General features: G+C 44.1%; 1 protein-coding gene and 1 long non-coding RNA gene across 3 annotated transcripts; both read left to right on the forward strand.

Annotated features, from left to right (window-relative positions):
• The first annotated feature begins 141 nt into the window (after positions 1 to 141).
• LOC146984655 (segment polarity protein dishevelled homolog DVL-3-like) lies at positions 142 to 17,315 on the forward strand. Its single transcript, XM_085782005.1, has 15 exons — positions 142 to 429; positions 2,847 to 2,916; positions 4,276 to 4,409; positions 4,538 to 4,617; positions 5,053 to 5,197; positions 7,258 to 7,354; positions 8,036 to 8,105; positions 8,519 to 8,658; positions 10,378 to 10,454; positions 11,303 to 11,370; positions 11,679 to 11,759; positions 12,543 to 12,677; positions 13,452 to 13,619; positions 15,443 to 15,649; positions 15,745 to 17,315. Exons 1-15 carry the CDS (start codon positions 254 to 256, stop codon positions 16,044 to 16,046), a joined length of 1,950 nt encoding a protein of 649 aa, XP_085638131.1. The 5' UTR covers positions 142 to 253; the 3' UTR covers positions 16,047 to 17,315.
• Positions 17,316 to 19,288: 1,973 nt separating this feature from the next.
• Positions 19,289 to 26,960, forward strand: LOC146984656 (uncharacterized). 2 transcript variants are annotated; one of them, XR_015036157.1, is made up of 6 exons: positions 19,289 to 20,047; positions 21,180 to 21,277; positions 21,412 to 21,548; positions 23,301 to 23,505; positions 23,584 to 23,804; positions 26,616 to 26,960. It is a non-coding gene; the product is annotated as an uncharacterized LOC146984656 (long non-coding RNA). The 2 variants fall into 2 exon arrangements; XR_015036156.1 differs by having other exon boundaries at positions 21,180 to 21,548.
• Positions 26,961 to 27,043: the final 83 nt, after the last annotated feature.

The following is a 27,043-nucleotide window of genomic DNA, read 5'->3' on the forward strand; positions in this document are numbered from 1 at the left end:
TGAGAGCATCACAGACCTGCAACAGCTGGACGGACACATCTGGGCCAGAACTGAGGGGGCCAGAACTGAGGAGGCCTGAGGAAGAGAAAGGGGGACAGCGAGAGAGAGACAGAGACAGAGACAGTCAGTGTGTGGTCCCTCTCTCCCTCCCTCCCTCCACACCTCCCCTCGTCCTCCTCCCTCCGTCTCTCCCTGCTCCAGGCCGGTGGGGAGCTCCGGGCCGGGCCGTGCCGTGCCGGTCTCCCGGATCACTATGGGTGACAGCATGGCGGAGGGGACCCGGGTCATCTACCACCTGGAGGACCAGGAGACCCCCTACCTGATCCGGATCAACGTGCCCGCGGAGCGCGTCACCCTGGCGGACTTCAAGCAGGTCCTGAACAAACCCAACGTCAAATTCTTCTTCAAGTCCATGGACGATGACTTCGGGTGAGTCACGTGATTAATAACTGATACCAGTGATGATCAGTGTCGATATCTGTGATAAGTGAACAAGAGCACGAAAATCAGAATAGGCTACATATTTTGAAATAGTAGGCTACTGTGACTGATAATATAGGCTATATGTAGGCCAACAGATCTCAATGATAACTGATATGGTGGGTGATTATTGATTTCAGATTATGGTAAAAGACACAACGTTTTGATTTAATCTGAAAGTGAATTTAAGGTTGTTTTCCTGTTGGATGTGAAGCTGAATATTGAAGTCAACAAGAATCAGAAGCATTTTGGCGATGAAGCAAAATACATTAGAGAAATACCACAAAATTTACAAAATATCAAAATGTGTAGGCCTAATTTTTCATTTTGATCACAATAATCTGAATGTTGACTCAGCAGTCTGAATGCTGACTCAGGATTCAGACTTGCAACTTCTGCCCAAGTGGAGACTAAACTGCAATAGCCTACTGTCTGCTGAGAAAGAGAGACTGGTTTACCATGCCATGCCATGCCATGCCATACATGTTCTTAAATTGTACACCATGTCATTGACACACACCATGACTGTCTGGCGTGAACAAGACCAAGTGTGGGTAAGGGTAACAAATCCCACCATCACTCGTCCAGCCCTACCGAAGAGCACAGACCAGCACCCCGATGATTTCAGTGCAGTATCGTTACATAACCACGTCACTTCTCACCTGACTGGCTTCCCTCAGTATGTTGGCTGTCTCACAAGGGAAAATAGGACACTTGATCTGTCGTATGCAAACATCAAGGAGGGTTACTACGCTGTCTCAGCTCCACAGATCAGATCATACTCACACCTTCAAACCGCTTCAAACCCTGTGTACTGAGACAGACTGGACTTAAAGGACTGTGACGAGTGCACAGACTGAATGTCCTGCTGGAGTCACAGGAAAATGAGAACAGCAACAACACTCATCTAGACAGAATGGCTGAATGCACTACAGACTATATTAGCTTCTGTTATGGACTCTGTTTCAAGGACTGTGCACTGCTTCCTGATTAAAAAAAAACAACAACAAACAAACCTGGCAGCCAGTATAGTCGTAACTAATACTTATCCGAGCAGCATTAACAACAAACACTCTGAGGTGAACAAAGGCTGAACTGATCCAGAGCTTTTCAACAGACTTTAAACTCCACATGAATGAGAATTTCATATCATCGTCTCTGCAGTTTTGTACAACAGTCATTGTTCTGACCATCACAGCAGAACCAGTGAAGACGATTGAATAATCTGCTAAAGATTTACACAGACTTAGTTTGTGTATCTGACTGTGTTTACTCAGGATTACTGTTGTCGTTCTGTCTGTGAGGGAGGGGCGCACGCAGCCAGTTTAATGTCACATCATACAATCCTACCTTATTTGCAGTGGGTGCTGCAGCCTGAGAGGAACCTGCAGACATCACTCAGGGATAATAAAGGCCAGCTATTTTTACATGTCCATTTCCCAGAGGCCTGTACTGTGAAGCAGGATTTAATGTTATGGAGGTAACTTCAGGTTTAACTCTGCTTTTAGTGCAACATGGTTCACTTGTTATTGGGCTAAATCACCACATCGTCTCACACTGAACCGTTGAAGAACGAAGCATCGTTGTAGCTCTGAAAGTCCATTAGTTAAACCTGGAGTTATCTCGATAACCTTAATCCCCCCTCGTGGTACAGGACTCACGAGTGCAACAGCTGTGTTGCCAGTCACATTATGTGTTTGTGTGTCATCGTGGCAACATGGGGTGGTTTGAGGACTTTACCAGGTGTTTATCTGTCCTCATGTGCCAGTGCCAGACTTTAGGAAGATCTCTGTCTGGTCAGGTTGATCACCACCATGATGTGACTGGCTCTGAGACCCGACAGACTGTGTGTTACATCTCTGAGGCAGAAAAATGAACACAGAGGGACCAGAAAGAGCTAGATTAGTCTCCATAGACTCCCATGTTAAATGTCCAGCTGTGCAGCAGAAATAAACATGTTAACAGCCTGGTATGAAAATTGGTTTCAGTCTTTCCAGCTCATCCTCTCCTTCATGACGACTGTATGGAGGTGAATCTTTTAATCAAACTCACTCAACTCAAGCTGAAGCAGGAACTGAAATCTTGGCTTGAGACGCGCCCCTCCTCTTTGTCCATATATCATATTGTTTTAGAGGACGATGGCGGTGTGTGAGTTTGTCCCACTCTGAGCTCCAGAGACCTTTAAGTGATGTCGCAGAGGCTCAGTCCGTCTGTTTTCAGTCTGTGGTTCCTCTCTGTCCAGGATCAACAGCACAAACAAACACACCCCAGCTTCATTTTAGATTAGCTTCCCATCAGAAACCTCTAACATGATGATGATGATGATGATGATGTAATGATGATGTAATGATGATGTGTGTTAACAGGGTGGTGAAAGAGGAGATCAGCGACGATGATGCCAGGCTGCCTTGTTTGAATGGACGTGTTGTCTGCTGGGTCAGGAACACACATTTGAAATATTTATTTATGCCCACATAAAAAAAGGGAGTACAAGGGTTCTTGCACAAGGGACATAAATACTGCCAGTTCAGTTGACAACAGGAGTCGGTCAGATACAAAGTGCATGGGCGGCTGAACACAGTCACATATATGATGACCTACAGGTCAGATAGGAAGCAGACATCATTCAAATGATACAAAAAACACTGTCTCCTCCAGACTGAGCGGCTTCCAATAATAGCTGATACTGAGCAGTACCTCGCTAACTGTTTAGCTCTTCTTATAGAGAAGAATGTCCCAGACTACCATTTGTAGCCTAGCTGAGAGATGGTCTGCTTCAGCTGCTGATATTTTAGCACTTTTGTTTAGAAAGGCCTCTTCAAGGCTGTAATCAAAGGTACAGCCAACCTCCAGAATGAACACCTCTCTGTGATTTTCATTAACAGCAACAACATCAGGGGTGTTAGCTGTAATATTAGAGAACAATGAAACATTATTTACCCAGGCTGAACATGCTCGGCTTTACAGTAGAATGCTTATACAGCATGATGGAGGACCTGAAAATAGATGAGATATCTGCTGATATCAAATCCACAATTCTGTCATTCCTACAATAGAGCCCCCTGTAAACATGGCAACCATTTAAGACACACACACACTCAGATGTTAAAGGGATAGTAGCATTTTTTTTAAAGTGGGGTTGTATGATCTACAAATAGCCCCTAAGTACTTTAATTGCAGTAGAAGACTCTCTGCACTCCTCCCGTTAGCAACGCCAGCCCATAGCCCTTCCCAGAGATTTACAACATACATTGTTGTGAATGGACCCAAAGAAATGGCCTATTTTCACGGCCTAAAAGAGGTTTTACCTGAAAAAAAATACACAGTTTCATTGTTGGCTATAATATAATTTTTTCCAGCCCATCAAAGTGTAGGAAAAACACAGTTTTTATTTGGAGCTAACCAACGGCTGATCGGCGGGCGCTAACCCTGGGCCAGAGGGACACGTGAGTTGGTTAGGTCCAAATAAAAACTGTGTTTTTCCTGCACTTTGAAGGGCTGGAAAAAATTGTATTATAGCGAACAATGGAACTGTGTTTTTTTTTTTTCATGTAAAACCTCTTTTAGGCCGTGAAAATAGGCCGTTTCTTTGGGTCCATTCACAACAATGTATGTTGTAAATCTCTGGGCAGGGCTATGGGCTGGCGTTGCTAACGGGAGGAGTAAAGAGAGTCTTACTGCAATTTAAGTACTTAGGGGCTATTTGTAGATCATACAACCCCACTTGAAAAAAAAAATGCTACTATCCCTTTAACTCTTTAACTAGGTGTCTTCCTGTCCTCTGTCTTTCTTCAGGTCGTGTCCTCAGACGCCTCTCAGTCAGATTTTCGGGGGTCGGATGTCCAGTCGCTGTCCACGCCGTCCAGCCAGGCGCCGCCCCGCACTGAGCGGACGGGCGGGATCGGAGACTCCAGACCTCCGTCGTTCCAGTGAGTCCACGACCGAGTGTGTTTGACTCAACTCGCCTTTCGTTACGTAAATGAATGAAACAGATGATGATCAGTAAACGGTGAACAGATCACGTGTATTGATCTTGGTCTGTCTGTTTACGTCTCAGTGCTGCAGCCGTCACCTACCACGATGAACCCCAGGGGTCAGAGGTCACTTCACCAACAGAGAGAGACGCCAGTGAGCGCGGTAAGACACCACAGAGACACAAACCTGGTGATAACGGAGGGAAAACATGAAGAAGTGTCCAGAACAACAAAGTTAACAAGAGGACACACATTCTCATCATTACGACAGGTTTCATCTCATACACAACACACCTCATGTCTGACAAGGACACACACATGCATAACTCTCAACTTTCCTGTTCCTGTTTCTTCTACATTGTGATATCTAAACTCCACCAGGTTCATCTGACTCATGAAAACTAACCAATAGTAAATAAGAACAGAAATGAGGGATTCACTGTAAATTTTTTTTTCTGGATTCCAGACAGGTTTATTAATGGTTTTGTTAAAACCCCCGTTGATAAGTGGCATAATTGATGTATTGATGGATACTTTAACCTTTAACCTGCAGAGTGGGATCAGTGTCTGCCAATCATCCTGCTGTTTGTGTGTGCAGGTGAGCGTCTGAATGGCCACGCCCACCAACCGGCTGATCAGAACGGGGCACGACCAACAAGTGCAGGTGACAGCTCGTCAACCCAACAGAGCAGCGAGTTAGAGACGACCAGTTTCTGCTCATCTGAGGATGACTCAGGAGGAAGGTCAGTTTTTACAATCGTTGTGAATTCGTAAACGTAAATAGTCTAAAGTGGATTAGTAAAAATGATGTCTGTAGAAGGTTTTATAATCCTGCAAAAAGAGTCAGGAGACTTCACGTGTGTTATCATACAGCTGCTTTACTTATGCTTCTCATAACACGCTCTCCCTCTACTACTGTCGACACCACTCAAACATAACTCCACGGCGCCGCCTAGTGGGCATTTGGACTATCACACTGAACACAGCGGTGCAGACGGAGTCCTGTCTGGTGTGGTAGAGCCATAGACTGTACTGTATATGAAAGAGGTAGAGCCCAGTCTTGACACCTAGTGGCCGAAGAAGCTAACTGCGCTGCATGAACGCCTGGCAGCACCAGCTGCTGATGGATGGGACCCACGCTGAGTGATTAACAGAGGGTCGGACGGTCCTGATCCTGAAGTATTCCCATCCCCATAATCCCATCCAACCAACAGCTGATAGCTGCCTCTGCTCAACATGGAGGCTCCTAACAGATAAGATGAGTGAGCACACGGCTCAGTACATGAGTGGACCCAGAGAGGTCGATAGAGTAGTGAGGCCGCACGGACCAATCTGTGCACTGCCTGGATTAAGGACAAGAGAGCCGCCGACGACTTCAACAGGACTATAAGAGCCATCAGCAAGAGCTCACTGTCTGTGGAAAACAACTCAACAGTTCATACGGATGAAAATGAACTAGTTCACGTTCATGGTTCAATTTTTTTTTTCACAGCTCACAGTTACAAAAAGTATGTTCGTTTGTTCTGTTTCTTTTTTCCATTCCAATTTCCTTCAAATCTCATTCTGTCATTTAGGTGGTATAGTAAGATATAAGGTACATTATGGAAATACCTGCCAGGCACAACTTGCATACAAGCATGTCTTTTTTCTGTCTGAATCTAATAAACTGTCAGCAGTAGATGTGTCTGTACTGTCTGTAGTACACTACTGATGCTGGGTCGTGTCTGTGAAGATGTCATGTGGCGTGCCATTAAACCGCGAGCCACTGTGTGAACATTGCCCACTTTTAAAAAAAATTGATCATTTGTAAACTGATTTGTTCACAAAAATATGAACGAAACCCTCAGTCATATGGCTCAGCGACGTCATCGTCAATCCTCTCTGATTGGTGGGCTGGTCGTATAGCGCACTCACCTGCCCTCAGGTCGTCTTCTTCTGCCCCAGTAAACCTGTTCACTCTCTACTGTCCTCCTGCGGCTCTGATGGGCTGCTGCAGGTCACGTGACCTTCTTACTTATGGGACATATTGTCTCGCACATAAAAGAGTTCCTGCTGATCTGAGAGCAGAAAAAAATCTGTTCCTGTATCGCAGAGAAAAACACTGAGCTCCTGCACAACGGATTCATCACATTTTACTCATCATCACTGCTTTTTAAAAGTTTCTTTGTGTACTTACATTTTACTGCTTTCAGTTTTTGTTTAAAGGTTTGTTTTTTACTTATTAATACTGATTTTAAGATGATTTTTCAAAATAGCTACTATTTACTGTTGTATTGTTTGTATTTTGCAGCATTTTATAGTTTATGTTCAGGTTAATTTCATTTAGCAGTTTTACTAATATCTTTTATTTTATCTAGTATATTTATTGCTTTAGATTTAGAAACAAAGTGAAGAAACTGAATTTTGTATTTTGTACGTCAGTTTTTAAACTGTTCTTAGTATTTCATCTGATTATTTTTGATGTATTGATCATTTTTGTGTCTAATTTTTTATATCATATTTCATTTTTCAAATTCGATGATATTGTCTGTTGTAAAATGGACAATTAAAAAAATACTTTTGTTTATATAAACAGAATTTTTACTTATACATTTGGAAGGAATACTGAGATGTCACTTTAGTTTTTTTTTTGTTTTTTTTAGTTTTTTTGGATCTTTAGTGATTTTTAAAAAAATGATAATGGTTTGATGATTTGTAATAATTGGTTGATAAACACCTTGTTATTTAATAGCCAAAGATGTAACAGCAGAGTTACTTCTGTTTCACATGTGTCAATTTGTTTCCCTCTGTGATGTCACACCAGGTTCAGCCAATCAACAGAGCAGAACAGCTCCTCGCCACGACTTGTCAGACGACAACGTCGTCGCCATCGGAAACCCAAAACCTCGCGGATGGAGAGGGTGAATACGCACGCACACGCACACACGCACACACACACACACACGCACACCCTTCTCTTTCTATAAGTGACAACACAACATCAGTTACACACGTCTCTCTGTCAACACCTCGCGATTCTCTCTGATGATGAATTAGATGTAAATGAAACAAACTGATCTTCAGTCCTCTAATCCTGAACTGAACTGTCTGTTGTTCAGTCATGGACCAGATCCATGAGTTGAATCTGTGAAGGAATTGATTCACATTTGACGTGCAGTACAGCGTGCGTCCATCGAGTGGTCAAAGGTCACTCTCACCACACAGACCATGTTTTTATGCCAGTTACATTAACTGCTGCTGGATGTGGACTGTGAGGCAGCGATCTTGGTCTTACAGGTCTTGTCCTGTCTCTCCTGCCAGGAGACAGATCCTCATTCCTGACATATGTATTTTACTGTGTGATGACTTGAATAATGAGGGGGGCAGATTCAAGACAACTTCACTAATCTGGTCTAATCTGGTCTAACAGTGTTGAAAGTGTTTGAGGACATGTTGCCTGATATGCTGCCAGTGAAAAACCTTCTTTCTTCTGTCTTCTTTGTGTGAATTTATCATCACTGATCTGTCCCTCGCTGTCTTCTCTACTATATGTGTCTGTCCACATGTCTCTATATCTGTCTCTTCTCCTGTCTCTCTGTCAGTCTGTGTCTTTCAGCAGTGTCACTGACTCCACTATGTCGCTCAACATCATCACTGTAACTCTGAACATGGGTGAGTACAGAGCTGCACTCGACACGTCTGACTGATGGTCATGTGACCGCCGACAGCTGATGATCTGATTTCACCTTTTAATGTAAAACATCCTCAGATTAATCAGGTTTTAGATGAAGCTTTTTTCACATTGATACTGAATCATCATTATCTGTTCATATCTGTGTTTCACATGACAATACAGTAGTGATTGTGTTGATGACCCTTGCACTTACCTGCACATTGCTAACACTGTCTCTGTCCTCCCTGTCTCTCGCTCTCTTTCTGTCCGTCTACTTCTCTCTCTCTGTCTCTCTCTCTCGCTGCCTGTCCCTCTCTCCTGTCCCATCTTTCTCTGTCTTTCTCTTTCTCTATCTGTCTATCTGTCTCTACCTATTTGTCTGCTTTTCGCTCTCTTCCTGTCTGTCTCTCAGAGAGGTATAACTTCCTGGGGATTAGTATAGTAGGTCAGAGTAATGACAGAGGAGATGGAGGGATTTATATCGGCTCCATCATGAAAGGAGGAGCCGTGGCAGCAGACGGACGTATTGAGCCTGGAGACATGTTACTGCAGGTACTACTGCAATACAAAAATACTACTACAATACTACTCCAAGAGTCACCACCCTAATGTTTTGTGAGGGTCTCCAAGGGTAAACTGATCCCAGGGGAGAGGGCTGACTAAAATCAACATCATAAAAGACTGGCACTGTCATTAAAGAGAAACTGGGGCCTCCTCCTGGAGCCAGACCTCAGAGGGGAGTTCCCTGGTTTGGGAGGTTGGGGACATGGGGTCTGGGTGGGACATTTTCCAAGTCTTTATTGCATAGACAGTGGGTAGGAGCTGTGGTCTTGAAGTCATCTGTGGCTGTTGAGGCGTGAACCAAAGAGGCTGCTCCAGTGGTGAGGTACTGTAAGCTGTCAGGCTGAAGAAGGAGGCCAGAAGCAGCAGATAGGTGCTGGGCGAGCAGAAAGACAGCTGTTGGTTGCAGACGGTAAAACACGACTTTAGGCTCAAGGAAATTCTGCAAAATCAAGGAAAAAAGCAGGAGCTCAACTCAGGCTGTGTCCTGTCTTGAGATGTCGACGCTGGTAGAAAAGTCTGCCTTGTTGTGCTTCTGAACCAAGTCTACGCATCCTCCAAGGAGGGTGTAGAGGTTGAAAACTCAGGAGAAGCCTTATCCATAGTCCTGGCAGAGGTCACTGAGGTAGTAAAGAAGCTTTCCAGTGCCAAGGCCCCATGTGTGGATGGGGATACTGGAGGCTTAGTTGGGACGTTGTTGGGCTATCATCAGTATATCAGTTATATATATCAGTTATCAGGGTAAAACATCTCTCAGCCTCCCTGGGAAAGTTTACTCCAGGGTGCTAGAAAGGAAACTCTGACCAACTCTTGAGCCTGTGATCCAGGAGGAGCAGTACAGTTGTACCACCAAAGTCGTCCCTCGTCTCAAACCCTGTTTGTGATATTTGAAGATGACATCTCAAGGCTCAGCCAAGGTGAGGTGTGTCCAGTTTGAAGGCCTCAGAATTGCAGACATCAAGTCTTACCTGGGCGCAGTCAAGTTTGAGGCAGCTGTAATGGGAGAAAGTCAGTCATATCAATTCTGAGGCCGTAGCTCTCAGCTGGAAATCGGCAGACTGCTCTCTCTGGGTTGGTGATGAGATGCTGCTCTAAGTGAAGGACTTCAAGTATCTGAGGGGTTTGTTCAGGGGTGAAGTTAGGATGGAGTAGGAGACTGACGGTTGCATGTTTTACCAGACAGTTGTGGTGAAAAGGAAGTTGAGCCAAAAGGCAAAGCTCTTGTTTAACCGGCTCCTCTCAGCCTGAGAAACACATGAAGGAAGGGATGTCTGGAGGGACCATGGAGTAGAGCTCTCCTTCATGTGCAAAGGATCCAGTTGTAGTGGTTTGGGTTTCTTATCAGGATGCCTCTGCTACAACCTACTACCCTACTGCCACACTACCATGCTACCACTACAACACTAATACCAATATTATAATACTACTATTCCAGTGCCTTTTTGGCTTACCTGGAGTAGCGGGTATTATTTAGGCTTAGACCTTACAGTGGGGCCCTGGGTTCAGGACAGACCAGCAAAGTGGCCCTGCGTTATCCCCTCCCTCTCTCTCCTTGACTTTCCTGTCTGTCTCTCACTGTGGCTAATAAATAAAGGTAAAAAAAACAAAAACAAAATTGAAAGCTACCAGTGCTACTGTTGATAATGCTACAGCTGCTGCTTGTTTCAGTTGCAGTGCCAACACTAACACCAGTGCTTTCTCCTGTTTCAGGTGAACAACATCAACTTTGAAAACATGAGTAATGATGAAGCTGTTCGAGTCTTGAGAGAGATCGTCCACAAACCAGGGTCAGACTGGCTCTACATCTCTTACTACTACTGCTACCACTGCTATTGTTAATAATACTACTGTTACTGCTAATTTACTGTCATACTTAGTACTACTACTGTTACTACTGTCTGCTACTAATACTGTTACTACATCTACTACTACTACTTGTCTTGCTACAGCTGCTACTCCTACTCTTGTTACTGTCACCACTATTGCTGTTTGATTTGATCTCTGTCACCGTCTTGTGGTGAAAGTTGGTCCTGTAGCCCCAGACAGCGGCTTATCAAAGAGTTGTTTGTTCAGAGCAGTGTGTGTTGTAGTTGTAGTGTCAGGTTTTAGCCAGGCTAGCAGCATCACTCACCTCTGTGGTTCAGACTGAAATACCTCACACTGTAGCTCAGCCAGGTACCAGAGGTCACACAGAGCCGAAGTCGACAGGCTGACACAAACTGCAGCATCTGAGCAACACATCCAGATATGCTGCCGTCCTGTTTTCCCAACATCCCAGCACTGCACCAAGCCACCAACCTGCTGAAAAGACCTATATTATCACATTTGCTCCCTCAGGCGGTGGGTTACAGACTGCTGCTTTGTGCCTCTTCTGAAGTACGCCCCGTCACTCTTTGTCAAGTAACGACCAGATTTCCTCTGTTGGTGGGGGAGTGATAATCATCATCAACACCACACTGTTCCGTGTTTAAGCTGGTTTATCTGTGCATGGAGTTATGAGATCAGAGAGTTGCACCGAATATTAACACGTTCTTTTCACTTTTCGATGATCTGTTGACTGAGCTGCTTTTCTTGTCTGTTAACCTGTCTGTCTGTCTCTGTCTGTGGACCTGTCTGCCTGTTAACCTGCCTGCAGTCCAGTGACATTAACAGTGGCAAAGTGTTGGGACCCAAACCCACGAGGTTGCTTCACGTTGCCGAGAAGTGAGTCCGCTGTCAGTGAGATGACACTTGAGCCTCAGCGTTTAACTCACTCTAAACATTCAGTCTGAAACCTGAGAAACCTGCTCAGTACAGTCTGTAAAAACTATTCAGTTCATCTAAACACCACCTCATGTCAATAAAGAGTATTTTCTTGATGAGAAAAACTAATATCTGTACATTGGCATGAAGCTCCCACTAATATTACTGAACACTAATACACTAATACATTAATTAAACTGAATAATTAAACGTATTCAGTCTAATCCAGTAAAGTCGATTTAATTCTCTTTCCATAAACTCTTCTTAAGGTGAACCAGTCCGTCCCATTGACCCTGCTGCCTGGGTGTCTCACACTGCCGCAATGACAGGGAGGCTCCTCCCACACTATGGTAAGACTCCTCTGTAGCATCCATCCGTCTGCCCGTCCGTCCTCCGTCCACTCATCCATCCGTCCGTCCATCCATCCATCCATCCGTCTGCCCGTCCGTCCTCCGTCCACTCAATCCATCCGTCCGGCCATCCATCCATCCATCCATCCGTCCATCTGTCCAATGTCCATCCATCCGTCTGTCCATCTGTCCATCCATCCATCCATCCATCCATCCATCCATCCATCTGTCCATCCATCCATCCATCCATCGGTCTGTCCATCCGTCTGTCCATCCATCCATCCGTCTGTCCATCTGTCCATCCGTCCGTCTGTCCATCCATCCGTCCATCCATCCATCCATCCATCCATCCATCCATCCATCCATCCATCCATCCGTCTGTCCATCCATCCGTCCATCCATCCATCCATCCATCCATCCATCCGTCCATCTGTCCATCCATCCATCCGTCTGTCCATCCATCCATCCATCCATCCATCCATCCATCTGTCCATCCGTCTATCCATTCATCATCCATCCATCATCTATCCATCCTTCCATCATCCGTCTATCCATCCATCCATCATCCGTCCATCCATCCGTCTGTCCATCCATCCATCATCCGTCCATCCATCCGTCCATCCATCCATCCATCCATCTATCCATCCATCCATCATTCATCCATCCGTCCGTCCGTCCATCTGTCCATCCATCCATCCATCCATCCATCCATCCATCCATCCATCCATCCATCCATCCATCCATCCATGACTCTGACAGTAACTTGCTGCTGTTGTTTATCAGGCGTCCATGAAGAAAACCGTCTCACCATCCACAGCGACATCACAGAAGTTGTCAAGGCGATGGCCAATCCAGAGTCAGGCCTGGAGGTTCGGGACAGGATGTGGTTGAAGATCACCATCCCCAACGCCTTCATTGGTAAGACATTCCAGCTCACATTTCAGTCTGCATCCTTTAGCAGGATAAACCTGAGGCTTTGTGCACTGGGACAATGTTATACAGTGCTCATGGAGACCAGAGACCTCGAAAGACCCAGACTGATAACTCCTACTACTGCTTTTTACAGAAACCTCACAGGCTCTTCTGTCCACCAGGGTTACCAATCATTCTGTTGCTGCTCCCTGAAAATGATCAGTGAAGACATTTATGAACTGTTAGACAGGATATAGGAAACTAATGTCCCAGGATGTGAAATGGAAAGACCGCATCTCATGATAAGGGTTTTCTTCATGTTAATACTTACGGTAGGAGCTGCAACAAATGTGGAAGTTGCTTACTTGACACAGAAACATAACCTTTGTATGAAATTATAGAAAAATAATATGAACGCAGAGAAATATAACAGGAAGTAGAAAGTTTTAATTTCACTTCATCATCATCATCAGTTAAGATGAAAGGTCACCTCACACTGAAAGAAAAAACTGTGGCTCTTTTATCGTAGAGTGTTTGTTGATGTTTAGAAAGATAGACAGATACCTTTCAAATAGAGGGGGAAATTCAAGATCTATGAGTCAGATGTGGCTTCAGGATATTAGTCTGTCGTTTAGTCTGGTCAGTGTCTCTAAATAATAAGTGCTCTGAGATCCCGACATCTGCCTTGTTTCAAAAATATTGACACAAATCTGAAAGTGCTTTGATCTAAATGTCTGAGTTTGAGTTCGACTAGGATCAGTTTGTGATCTATCTGTCCAGGTTCGGATGTGGTGGACTGGCTCCACCATAACGTGGAAGGTTTCACGGACCGCCGTGAAGCCAGGAAGTATGCAGGCAACCTGCTGAAGGCCAGATACATCCGCCACACCGTCAACAAGGTCACCTTCTCTGAGCAGTGCTACTACGTGTTTGGAGACCTCTGTGGAGGTGAGGATGGTCTGACATACGGTACATCAGTCTACACAGTTTGTACAATACACTGTTCTGATTAATCAAATATCTGATAATGAGCCCTTTGTTAGACCAAGATTTTACCTAAAGTGTCTGAAGCTGCAGTTTCATAAATAACCACAAGATGGTAACAAAAGGCCTGAAACACTGCATCTATGAAAATTTCAAAGAGTCGACCTGAACTGCAATTGAGCCATAGAATTCAGTAACTAAATGGTAAATCATTATGCATATAATTCACCTACTTCAAAACAACACCGTTTCAACAACCAGACATTAAACCATGAAAATGTATCTTTCAAAAGACTCTGATTGTTCTGTTTATAGAAATCTGGGAATGTTTCCCCATCATTTTGAAACAATCAACTAAATTAAGAATAGATACTTTCCTGGGACTCCAAGGATTTCTCTCCTTAGATTAAATTAGATAAACTGATGATCATTTACAGTTTATTCTAATTTTGTGTTATTATTTTATATTCATGTGGATATAGAGTAATATTGTAGGGCAAAACAACAGCTCATCTGTGTATGTCAAAAACATTGGGTTTCTCTTTGATAATGATCAATAAGATAATTGCTTGATTCTAATTCATTATCTGAAACCTGAAACCTTCTTCACTTCATTAAAGCAGATATCAGTGGAATGTTTTTGTTAATATAAGTCCTAAATAGTCCTATTTTCCGTCAGCAATCACTTACATGAAGTATTTCAGCCTAAACACGAGTCTCTCCGTCACTCTGCTCTGCTGTAACCCGAGGAGAAAATTTTCCTTGTGGGATACAAGTGTTATCCAATGAGGGGAGAGAACGGCATGAAGGGCTGTGTGTGCAGCCAAGGGATGCGCGTGAATGTGGTGACGTAGCACGAGGACCAATTGATGCCTGACAAGGGCGGGGGCTGCTAACTCATGGTGCGTTCAAGGAAACTCGTACTTTGTGTTTTTCCTTCCTGTGAAGTCATACCAGTTCGATCTGGTACGAGTTCACGGGTCGGAAGTTACGAGTGGCCGTTATAGGGAACTTTCACAGACAACAGGATGGTAAAAACACGAGCTACGGGTTACCTGGAACGCTACCAAGTCGTAGTTGTGACTTGAAGCTGTAACTTACGGTTTCAAAAGCCTGCCTTGAACACAGCATTAGCCGAAACGGCCGTGCCACTGATATCTGCTTTAACTAACATCCTAGTTGCAGTCGACTAGTGTTTCTGCTCTGACACTTGTAGCAAACAATGTGTTTTCATCAGGTTCGCCTCCTGTATTCCTGGGTGTGTTTAAAGTCTTTTGGTCACATGAGCCATCATTGTCCAATTTTACATGCCAAATTTGCAAATCATGGACATTACAAGAATTCTAATATTTGCCATTGCACATTATACAGAATTGTACACATGTATCTCACTGTAGCAATCTTGGCATAAAGTTTAAAGTGTTCACTTTTAGCTTCTTTCTGTAATAAGATTTATTCATAGTTCAGACCTATAATTTTTTCTCTGTTGAGCTCCCTGATTGAGCTTCTTCATGATGTTTTATTTGGCTGCATTTATCTTACATCTGTTTTAAACATAACGCCACTCAGAGTTCAGTGTAGGTCCAGGTTCAGTCTGAGCTCCAGCAGCCATGTACCAGGTGGAGGAAGTATTCACACATCATTAAGTATTCATACAACAACAATACCCTGATACTTCCTGTAATGAGAACACCACAGTAGAAAACTGCTGTTAAAGTGTTACAGTAAAAGTGCCCCCTGTCCTTCCTGTAACATGTATTGGTGATGTGGTTCGTCCTGTCTGTCAGAACTGGGTGTGATGTCTCTGCTGGATCATGAAGGAGACGCCAAAGGAACAGGATCAGACAGTGAGCCGTTGGCTCTGGCGTCAGGTGCCCAGTGGTCCCAAGCCTTCCCCTACCAGTACCCCGTCCCACACCCATACAGCTCTCCTCGCCCCCTCCAGCAGCTGCCAGCCTGGGTGGGAGGTGGAGGAGGAAGTCAGCACAGTGAAGGTTAGACAGATGTGGTGTACCAGATGTTCTCATAGTGGACTTGTAATAATTCCCATAGCCTTGAACTGACATTATGTCTTCTCGTATCTGAACAGGAAGTCACAGCAGTGGCTCAAACTGCAGTGATGGTCCGAAGGAGGGAGGAGGAGGCAGCCAATCAGATCCCACCAAACGCCCTGCGACAGATTCCCCTGGTGACAACGGCGCCCAGCAACCTCCAACCGTCATCTCTGGTCTCCAGGGTGACAGTGACTCAAAGGACCCTGCGCCGCCTCACTCTCCATCTCCAGGTCAGCAGGGAGACATTTCCTCCGTCCCTCCTGAAATCTCTGCCTCCAGACAGTCCTTCCATCTCGCCATGGGAAACCCCAGTGATTTCTTTGTGGATGTCATGTGACCCTTATAGCGGTGATGATGATGTCTTATCAGATAATGTCAGGATGTGATGTAGGTCAGGGAACAGGATCAGCTGATGGTGAATCCAGGACTGAGAAGACTGTGAGAGGAAGAGGAGGAGAAAGAGGACAGACATGGAGGAAGACTTATGTGGTATTTGACTCATTCAGAAAAGTTTCTTTTTCATGTCAGTAGAAACTGAACCATCAGAGGTTGATTTAGTTGTGTATGTGTCCACTGTGAACAACCTTACCAGTGCTTGAACCTGGTATTTATGATGGACCAGTGCCACAGCTCCACCTGCAGTTACATCTCCTGGTCCTCCAACTCTGAGGCTGGATACAACAGCCAGAACCAAAATCTTTGTTAGAAAATAAATGTTTTTATTTAAATTTACTGTCAAACCTGGACCCTGGACCTTGTTAATGGTAAAGCGACTTGACATAGAATAAGTTGAAGTTAAAACAACAACACACAGGGAATAATATTAATTTATCATTCGAAGCAAATATCATCCAAATAAATCACTGATCACTTGTAGTTTTAAGGTAATAACACAACAGGGACTCCTGTTCCCCAATGGTTTTGACTCTTCCCCGCACTGTGGAACGTGTCAGTGGAGGCGGTCGGCCATGGTTGTCCCGTCTAGAGTTATGTCGTTGATTTTGGATATCTGTACAGACATCTTTGCAGGCATCTGCGGTGTGATCTACAGTAAGATTCAGGAAGGCAGAGATGAATGACATGACAAAACCAGGTATGAAAAACCTTCCCTCTCACCCAGAGGGACTTCAGGAAAGGAGTCCTCTGCCCAGGAGTTTAGTTTGGTTCTCATGTCAGTATATGGAGCTTGTCCTACTCCTGAAGCCCAGGCTCATTTCCTACCAGACACATGAGTCTATGTTTGTAAAACTAGTTTCTGCAGCCAGTATCAAAGACATCCAGCCAGGACCAGCATGCTCAGGTCTGCATTCCCGCTTGCCACCGCACCTTTGTCTATCACCCCATCTCTATGCCTGTGTATAGAGTGCTGATCAGGTTTTGTTGGTGTAATCATCAAGCCTCAAGTTTTCCATGATGTATCATCCAGCATCGTGTCTGCTCTTCTGGATTCTGGTCAGAGGGTTAGTATTGTGCCAATTGTGGAGAAAATGGGGTTGCAGAAAAGGGGCTGCATCCTCTGCGGTCAATGGCGTAATACCTTGGGTTCAGGATGAGTGTGGGAGACCTTGAAGAAGGGTCTTCTGGTGGCCTTGAGGAGTTTTCTAGCAAACCAGGGAGGCAGAATTAGTTTGGGCAGTTTTCAGAGGGGAAGAACTGTTGACATTGGTTAGGGATATTGTTGGGTAGTTTTCAGTAAACTGAGTTTCCAAGACCCAGCTGCAGTCTCAGTGAGGATTGAGCTGGAAAACTCAGGAAAACAGTGAAAAGATGCAGAGCTGCACCACGTACCAGGACTGGATGAAGTTTATTCAACATGCTCTGGGTGGTGGACTTGTTAACTGTGGTACCACTGACTGTGCTCCAGTTATTAAGGTATGACATTGCTCAGCCTCTCAGCTGGTGTCATGATGCTGGAGAGACTCCAGGTGTTTGTTAAATCCAGGAGGAGCAGTGCAGAGGTGCCAGAGGGTTGTCCACTCAGTCTAGACCTGCAGAAGAGGGTCATTTGGGAATAATGGGTACCACCGCTGATATAGTAAATTGTATCAGCAGGGAGTCAAATACCTTCCCAGCAAGGTTTTGCCCTGTTTGTGCAACTGTTGACATAATCTAAAGGCCTCAGGACTGATGTTGTTTTGGTGGTTTCAACAGAACTTGACTTGTGTGGGATGATATGTAGCTTAGTGTGAGACAGAAGGATAGATGATGAACTCAGGATCTGAGGCTGTGGTTGCTCTGGTAAAACAAGTCACTGCCCCAAGTTTGACAAAAATCCAGTATCTTGGAGTCTTTTTAGACGTGTATTTGGGAGGATAGACCCATGTGGAGATCCCGAAGTTGACCTGGGAGCTGACATTTCCTTGCCTGGGAATGTTGCCAAATCTCCTGAAATTTCACTGATCAGGACACTGGCTTCTCACGCCAAGGAGAAAAGAGATGGAAGATGATTACTGGTTGTTCAAGGAGTTAGGGAGAGACCAGTTTGACCAGTCTCTGCTGTACCCAGTAGGGTTCAGCCTCAGTGGAGCCAAAAAAAGCTGTACCTCATTTCCACTGACCTCACTGTTTATTTATTCTGTGTGTACCACAAGGGGTCTGTTCCAGAAAGCAGGTTTAGTGAAAACTTTGAGTGACTTGACCACTGGCTGAGGGAAACTCTGGGTTTTCACTTCTATAATTTCAGATTACTTTAAATCTACGGCAGATTTTCTTCAACAAACGCTAAATTTCAATCTGTTTCCGCTTTTTGTTGGTCCTCATCCACACTGCCTGCACCAAATGCAGATCGGAGACATTCATTTAGCCTAATTAATTTGCATTTGAAGAGGATTAAAATCCTGATTAGACATTGCAAAGATCCTCTTGGATCAATCAATGTGAGGACAGACTGTTCTCTGACATTCAAATTTTACAAATGGATTATTCATCCTCAAATCAGATTAAATTCTGCACTGTTGAACTTTATAACACTGTGACTGTACATCAAGGCCTCTGCACTGAAACATTTACTGTACAGGTGAAGCTTCACAGACTGTGATCAGTGAAGAATCACCTCTTATGTCACGATTGATCACTGTGAAGAACAGCTCTCTAATGCTATAGATGATGTGATGTTTCTGAGTGAGGGCGACTGTAGAGCAGCTGACACTTCAGCATTTAAAACTGAACTGAATGAGTGTTTGATTATAGAGGCAATCTGACACTGTTAACTGCATTTCACTGATGTGAGTATTTTAAACCTGCTTCCTGGACAATACCCCAAATATAGGAAATACCCTGAGCACATCTTCCCCCCAAAGCACACATTTAATAATGTAAATGGATATATTTATTATTATTATTATTTATTTAGCCTATTATTTATGAGATGTTTGCCCCTGATGGATGAGCAGATTATTGTTTTTATCTTGTCTCTGTCTTCACAATGAAGCTTTTAAATGAGAAATACAATTAAAAGATGTCAGACATGTTTGTCGATTTATGATATTATTTTCATACAAAGACTTGGAACAGATTTATTCTCTCTATATGTATGTATGATAGACACATTTATATCAGATGTGTTGAGAGGTGACAGCTCCATCCAGTTATACAATCTATGTTATTCAGTGCTCTTCAGGTGTAAGCACATTAAAGGTGTGGTTAGAAAAGTTCTCCCTAGATGCAGGTGTACAGGAGGGCTAATGGCCTCCAGTCTCTTTGTTGTCCCTGATTACACTCATTCGTTTTAAGATGTGCAGCATAAAAGCAAAAGTAAAGGTCTTTCTACTGCATGACTGGGACCACAGAGTGGACCAGCGCCTTCTGGTGCCCCAGGGGCAGTGGGGGGTTTAGGTGGTTTCACCTAGACAACATCCAGCCCTGGAAACAGGGAGTGTGGGTCCTATCGACCCACAGATCTGAGGCCTGCCGGAAAATGGTTAGGTCTGAGGAGGAAGGGACGCGTCCCAATCCACTCACTCGTCTCCTCGGTCTGAAGAGGCGGTCAAAGCAGAGACCACCGGTCTGGGCTTTGTCGGTGAGAGACCACACCGACATGTAGGTACCGATCTGGCTAACAATTTAGACCTGTAGTGAAAACACGGGGTGAAATGGAGTCTGGTCTGAGCGGGAGGAGCCAGGGTGCAGGAGGGTGGTGTTTCTGAAGGGGACGCGGCCGGGCCGCGCTCCGTCAGCTGACAGTCTGCTCCTCCGCCGCCGACATCTTGCCTCCGATCGGAGGAGACGAGAGAGTCCGGATCTCACGGTCAAACGTCCTGATGGAGGGAGGACGGGCTGTCGGAGCTCCGTGCGAAGGAAACCAGAGGACACGGCGGCGGCGGCCTGTCGGTGGACCGGGTAAGGACACAGAAACAGACACATCCACCGACCGTCTCCTGTCTCTCCGTCCGTCCGTCCGTCTGCACTGCAGCAGCGGCGGCGGCGGCGGCGGAGGGATCACGGAGGATCCTCACCGTGTCTGCTGCTGCGGTAACGTTAGCAGGTGTTGCTAGTGGGATGATTTATAGTTTATTGGTCGTCAGTACCGGAGCGTTCACAGTAAAAGTCGTGATATAACGTCGGTTGTGATTAGCACGAACCGCACGTCAGTTATGTGCTGTGTGTGTGATACTGAGAGCGTATTTCCAATCACTGTTTATCGATAAATATAACGTTATCTCCGGTCCCATCCTAACCTAGTGTACGAGACAGGGCGGTATCTTCAGTCAGTATATGTCGGAGAGGGACTCGGACTCGGTCCCGGCGACAAAAGGGGAAATATTACCGTAAACTCTTGTTTTTTCTGAAAGTCGAAAATACCGTAAGAACCCAACGGCCAACACGTCCACACACGGTGCGCGTGCAGATATGTCAATTCAAATGTCAGTTATTTTTAATTGAGTTCGGGTTCGAGCTCCGTTAAAACAGGCGAGCTGCTGACGTCACCGCCGCTTGCAGTGACGTCAGTTTCCATCCCCATATTGAATATCAGTGGACTGGATGTATTTTTAAATCCTTTCTACATGTTGTCTGACACAGAAGGAGCAGGCTAAGCTGTAATTGTTAAAGGGATCAATTAGCGGAAGTAGACGCTGTTCGTTATTACACACAACAGTCTTTGAATCTGAAACACATCCTGAGGAGGAGCAAAGAATAAAACGGTTGTATTGAAAATTATACTTTCAATTAATCAATTAATTGTAAATATTTTTAATGGACACAGTGTTGTACCTGTGTGTAAATCTGAGGATGGAGATTCAACATTAATCTTTGTGTCTGATGTTAAGTAAGTAACTCTCTTTTTTCCTTTAGTGTTAACTGTCTACTTGTTTTGTAAAAGGATGTTTAATAGAGATCTCAAGTCCTGCCAGAGCTGATTGGTGATTGGATGGTGATGGCTGAAGTGTGTGATCAATGACCATCTATTAAACAACAGCAGATTCCCAGTTAACTCCAGTGGTAACAATAACCCTCCTTCTCCTTTGTCTAGTGACTCTTCATCCTGATCCTGAGTGATGCTGTCAGCCATGACTGGACGACCATAGGGATAGATCTGGCTCATTATTATGTGAACAGACAATGAAATCTGTAAATATATCAACTTTCACAAATCCTACTTATACACAGAATTTTGTGGAGATTATTGTTTTGATATTTTGAAGATATTTTGTGAGTTTGCAAATTTTTATTTCGTTTTTGTGGGGGCTGATTGATAATTACAGATTACACGTTTGCTCATAGACTGTTGATATTTTCACACAAATAATAATGAGACGGCTCTGTCCTCATGGGGGGGACTCCTTATCTACAACCATGAGGGCAAGGTGTTGATCTCCAACGTGTACCATGACAACATCAGGTGAGTCCCGACAGTTACTGCTGATGTGCCCATTAGCCAGACATAAACTCGTCAGTCTTAAAGGCGCTATAGCTCAGTTTTTGTTATTGCTACGTAGTTAACATTCGCATTAGCAGCTGTTTACTTTAAGCTGTTTAACTTAACTTTCAGCTCCAGTGTGTCTTTTATTCCACTTCAGTTAGCATGCTAACCAGATCCCAAGGGAAATTCAGTTTCCCAGCTGGACAATCAATCATCATACACCAATAACAACAGATCAGTTCATAAAATAGTGAATAGAGAATAAAGAGCTATGTTTCTGATACAGAGTCACTTTTCACTGAGGACGTAGCCGCTCAGAGGACATATAACACCTTGTCGTGTAAACACAACAACCATCTCCACTTCCTGCTCCAACAGGAATCCAGGCAATCCAGTCACCTGCTGTGTGTGACGGGCTGAAATATTTATCAGTCAGACTGAGACAGAACGTGTTAGCCACGAGGTGCTTAACTTTTATGTGTAGATAACCAAGTAAAACAGAATAAAAAAAAATCTGTGCAAGTTTACTGATATATGAAACATAACATTTAATAATAACTGTGATTGGAATTGTGATTTATAATAGAAAAAATAGATAAAAGTGTAACTTTCATATTTTAGACCCATTACACATGTGTGACATATTTCCAGCTTCTTTGTTTTCATGTACAGCTCATGAAAATTAAAAATCCACTTTCAATATTTCAAACATTTGCTGAGATAAATTAAAAGAAGGATTTACATCACAGAAATATTCAACTTCTGGAGAGTGTGTTTGTTCAAGGACTCGGTGCTTGGTCAGAGCACTTTACATGAATAAACTTGAACACAACTCTGCCAGCAGCACTCAGCTCTTTCATCAGCTCACCGTCACCCTTCAGGTGGAAGGTGTTGACAACTGGACAACTGTCAAGTCAGCAAAGATACTGGGTATTTATACTGTTAAAATTATAATAAAAATAAAACAGGCTTGAAATATTACAATGTGTAATGAGTCAAGAAGAAAAACATTAATTACCCATTGAAGTAGATTACAAACGGAACATTTCCAGTTTGAGATACACCTTGAAAGTCACACTCAAGCTATAAAGATGTATGTAAATGTTTCTGTATAAATGTAGCATCTACTGAGTCAGACTGAATCAATAATGTACAGTGAGTCTGAGGACAGATGATCCAGATGTTGACCACAGTCTGTGGCGTCAGACAGATGGTCAGTGTCTCAACCACTGTCTGTTGCAGCAGAGCGAGTACCGAACACGCTGCAGCCTCAGTATCCCTGCCGCTGCGATGCAGGGAGCCTGTTGCTAGGCAACAGCAGCAGCGTAGAGAAACCTTGGAGTGATGAGGTCATCACAGTCTGCACTGATAACATGGCTGCTGATGGAGGCGGCTAAGACAGTGAGACATCTGTCCCTCAGTACTGACTGCAATGACTCACATCACAGTCACATGTTTTCAGTCCACAGCACAAACAAGTGTAAAGAGAAAATATTAATTTATCGTGTGGAATATAATTCTCACACACACACACATACATCTGTTCTGACTGCTGTTTCACCTCTGATGAACCTGCTGTTTGTTGGTCTGAACCAAGATGAAGACAAAACCTGAGAGCATGAGGTGTGTTTTTAAGGTTCAGGAGTGACCTTGGACATGTGATGTGGTTGCAGGACAGAAGCCCCCAGAAGCCTCTGCTTCACTCTGGTCTTCTCTCTCTTCTCTGTTCAGGAGAAATGCTACAGCTGCATATGAGGTCCTCCACGCCAGAGAGCAGATCTGTTCCTTGGTCACCAACATCAACATCTGGCTGGAAGTTACATCAGTGTCCACGGTGGTGTTGATGTTTGAGGTGTGACGCGTTCTTCAGCAAAATCAGCGAGAGAAATGTCAAAAACAGCTTCATCCTTCATCCTGGTCTATGAGCTGCTGGATGGTAAACAGTGTTCATCAACAGGGGCGGGGCGGGGACCTTTCTGTGTTTCTACCTTTTCTAACACTTAAACTTCAATAGGAAATATGACCGGTCACATCTGGACTCTGCTACTGTTCTGCTGCTCTGTTGTTTTTTTAGGTTTTGATTTTTGTAAGCGTTGGATGAGAAAATCAAAACCTAAAGAAAATACAGTGCAGACAGGAGCTGACTGAGCTGAGAACTACGACTGAGTCTGTGTGTCCTCTGGTTTTCATCAGAAGTCAGAGACCAGCGCTCTGAAAACCTTCATCACTCACCAGGTAGGACTCACTGAACAGGTGACACATGAGTCTGATCCATTACAGTCACGGGAAGTCTCCAATGGGAAACGTATACTTCCAGTATCTCATTAGTAATGATTGTTAGTAATAAATAAACAATAATAATTAAATGAGTCTGTATGAGCCACCTCCTTTGGTGGATGTGTTGACGACAGTGTGGATAGAGAGTCTCTGTTACAGTGTTGTAAGGGTGGTTGGTGTCTGTAGGTTTCACTCAGTATTTCAGAGTGGATCCGTTGTCTGACAACAGAAACAGTAAAATGTGTGGTGAGGAGGAGGAGGAGGGAGTCGAGTACAGAGGGAACAACATGTTCCTGAAGATGTTGGAGAGCATCAACCTGCTCATGTCTCCTCAGGGAAACTTCATCCATCCCAGTAACTGGTCCTGGATCAGACTGTTTTCTCCTTCAAACAGCTGTTGAGTGACTGACAGTAACAGTGAAGACACCATCAGTACTCGTAGTACAAGAGGAGTGATGCCCCTAAACTGTACAACACAATCTCTGGTAGCTGTATGTTTCTGTATTATTAATAATAATAATAATACATTTATTTATAAAACGCTTTACATCAAAGTGCTGTACAAAACATAAAAAATGCAAGCAATTTACAAGCAGGAACATTACCAAAAAACACAAAACATACTTAAAACAGGACTTTGCTGATGTTATTGCAGTTGTATAGTAATATTACTCCGTATAAAACTCACCAAAAAGAAGGAAAAAACCCATCTCCCAGTAAATGTTTTCTAACGGAAGAACGTCAATGTGTGACACTACCGAACATAAGAATGGAGTTATTGAATATTATTCCTAATAGAAATTCCCTAAACATGGGAAAAAACATTTTTAAATGTGCACCATTAATAACTGCCCTGTGGCTGGGACTCACCAGGAGACAGTAGGTAAACAACATATCTCCACAAGCTGATCGAGAGCATTGATAAAGTTCTTATTGGACCTTCACCTCACCCGTTGTTGACAGAAAAGTAGCACAGCTGGCCACAGCTGTTCTCGGTCACTTACCACAATATTAATTGACTGGTTGACTGTTGCAGCTGTTACCATGTGACCCAGTTTTAAAACTGTGACATCACTACAGAAAAACTGTAGCAGCCCCTTGAAGCCACCAGAGGGCAACTTCACACCAGGGTTACCTTCATCCAACAGTGTGTATCATACATTGATCGATACGTCTGGCTCTGTTCCTTCCAGTAGATGAGGTCCGTGTTCAGGGACCGGTCCAGTTTACTGTCCAGGTGCACACAGGTACTGATGAGTGTGAACCAGTGTCTCAGTGTAGTAAAGGCCATTCACCACCCAGTATTTCAGGATGTGGTGAGACTCAAGAGTTGTATTTGAAGTGTGCTGTACAGAGTGAACAGGAACAGTCCCAGTGCTGCTCATCACTGCCCCTCAGACACAGTTACGAGCCTGACGTTCTGTGGTCGACTTGTCAATAATACACATTTCAGGAACTGAAAAAAACATAATTGCCATGTTACCTGGCTGACTCATCCAAGTGTGGGCTCAGTGGAGCATGATAAAGGTCGGCATCCGCACGCCCAGAAACATCTCTCAGAGGGTCATTCAGCTCCTCATGCTTTTGTGTTTCCAGTAAAACACAAATTGTGACCTCATTAGATAAGTTGGGTGGAGATGAAATGGGAGAAAAAGTGAAAACAGTTTTGGACTGAGACCATTTTTAATTTTTAAAGCTGAAGGCAGCAGTTGTGTCAGATGAGGAGAGATGGAGGCTCCGCAGAGTCGGCACAATAAACTCATTACAGCTCAGAGGTCGTGGTGGTAACCGTCAGCATCAGGATTTATTTTTCAGGGGAGAGAGGTAGAAATTTGAGAAACAATTTTTGCATTACTTGGACACAAAATTAAGAACGTTATTGAGTGCAGGATGAGTCACCAAGTTTGAAATTGTTTTACAAGGAGAGAAAACACATAGATTTTGATGTAAAAAATCTCAGATAATAACTTTTTGACATGTGTTTGGCAAAATATCACCAGATAAATGAATGATTAACAAAGATACAGGATTAAGCTTCATTATTCACTTCATGAGGCGACAAAAGCTGATGTAGGTGAAGGCAGGATGGTAGAAAACAAACATCATCATCTGTTTATCGTCGATTGATCTGACCTGTGTGTTCTTCTCTGCACCAGGTTCACAAGGTGATGTTTGGTTACCATGGTGATCTGTCTAGTCAACAGTGAGCACATAACCTCAGACTCAGGGTTAATCCATTAAAATCTACAAGTACATACACACTAGACTGTGTGTGTGTCAGTAAAAATCAGTGAGGAAGATGAAGTTGTGTGTGTGTTGTGTTGCCTCCGTGATAAACTGATCGATAGTTCGACCTCTGAGCTGAGTGTGTGCTGACGCAGAGAGTCGGCACACACTCAGCTCAGCAGCTCTGCAGCATCAGCACTACAACAACAACACACCGACTGCACCACCCGCTGCTGCAGCTGCTACGTCAGCTAAACACCTCAGATCAGACAAGGAGACAAGAAGGAGTGGGCATGACCTCCACTGGCCATGAACTCTGAGCTTAGGACATGAACTCAGTGTCCTGCAGCAGAACGTGGTTCCTCCCTTCACTCTGCAGACAGCTGATCACAGCTGGTTCACAGCTGTTGTTGGGACAGTTTGACTTCATGTAAACACAGGGATATGTTATTGTTGTCCTACCATGTGATGGGGGTTTACAGCCTCTTCTCTGATCACGGCCTTAACTTTTGATGTTGTCTCGTTCGTCCTTCTCCTCCTCAGGAGCCGTTTGCTCCGTCCGGTCTGGACGTCCCACATCTGAAGGTCTTTGAGCTAAAACTGAACTTCAGCGATCACCGTGTCATTAAATGTTTGGTTTTTACATCTGATGAAGCGACAAAAGAAGGATGCCTCAACACATTATTGTTATCATCTTTCTCCTCTCCAGCTTTGTAATTAGACACTGGTCAAGATGTCTTGAATTGACTGTTTCCTGACGACTCTGTCCAGGTTCAGTCTGTGCTCTTTACCTGTAACATCTCTCTGATCCAGGACGAGGTTCCTCTGACCACTGACTGTCCTCAGGCGTGTGTGTGTCTGTGTGTATGTCTATAATAATAAAAATTAAATCTGTTGTGGGTTCCAATTCTGTCTCTGACACTTTCTTTAACATAAACAGGCTTTTCAAACATATCAAAGCCAATCAATTA

This window comes from Trachurus japonicus, chromosome 7 (genome assembly GCF_045865225.1).
Source record: "Trachurus japonicus isolate A0001 chromosome 7, Traja_1.0".
NCBI lineage: Eukaryota > Metazoa > Chordata > Actinopteri > Carangiformes > Carangidae > Trachurus > Trachurus japonicus.

Coding starts and splice junctions, on each gene's coding strand:
- LOC146984655 (XM_085782005.1), top strand. CDS start 254: ATGGGTGACAGCATGGCGGAGGGGACCCGGGTCATCTACCACCTGGAG. Junction 7,355..8,035: donor AAACCTCGCGGATGGAGAGG/GTGAATACGCAC, acceptor TCTCTCTGTCAG/TCTGTGTCTTTCAGCAGTGT. Junction 8,659..10,377: donor CTGGAGACATGTTACTGCAG/GTACTACTGCAA, acceptor CTCCTGTTTCAG/GTGAACAACATCAACTTTGA.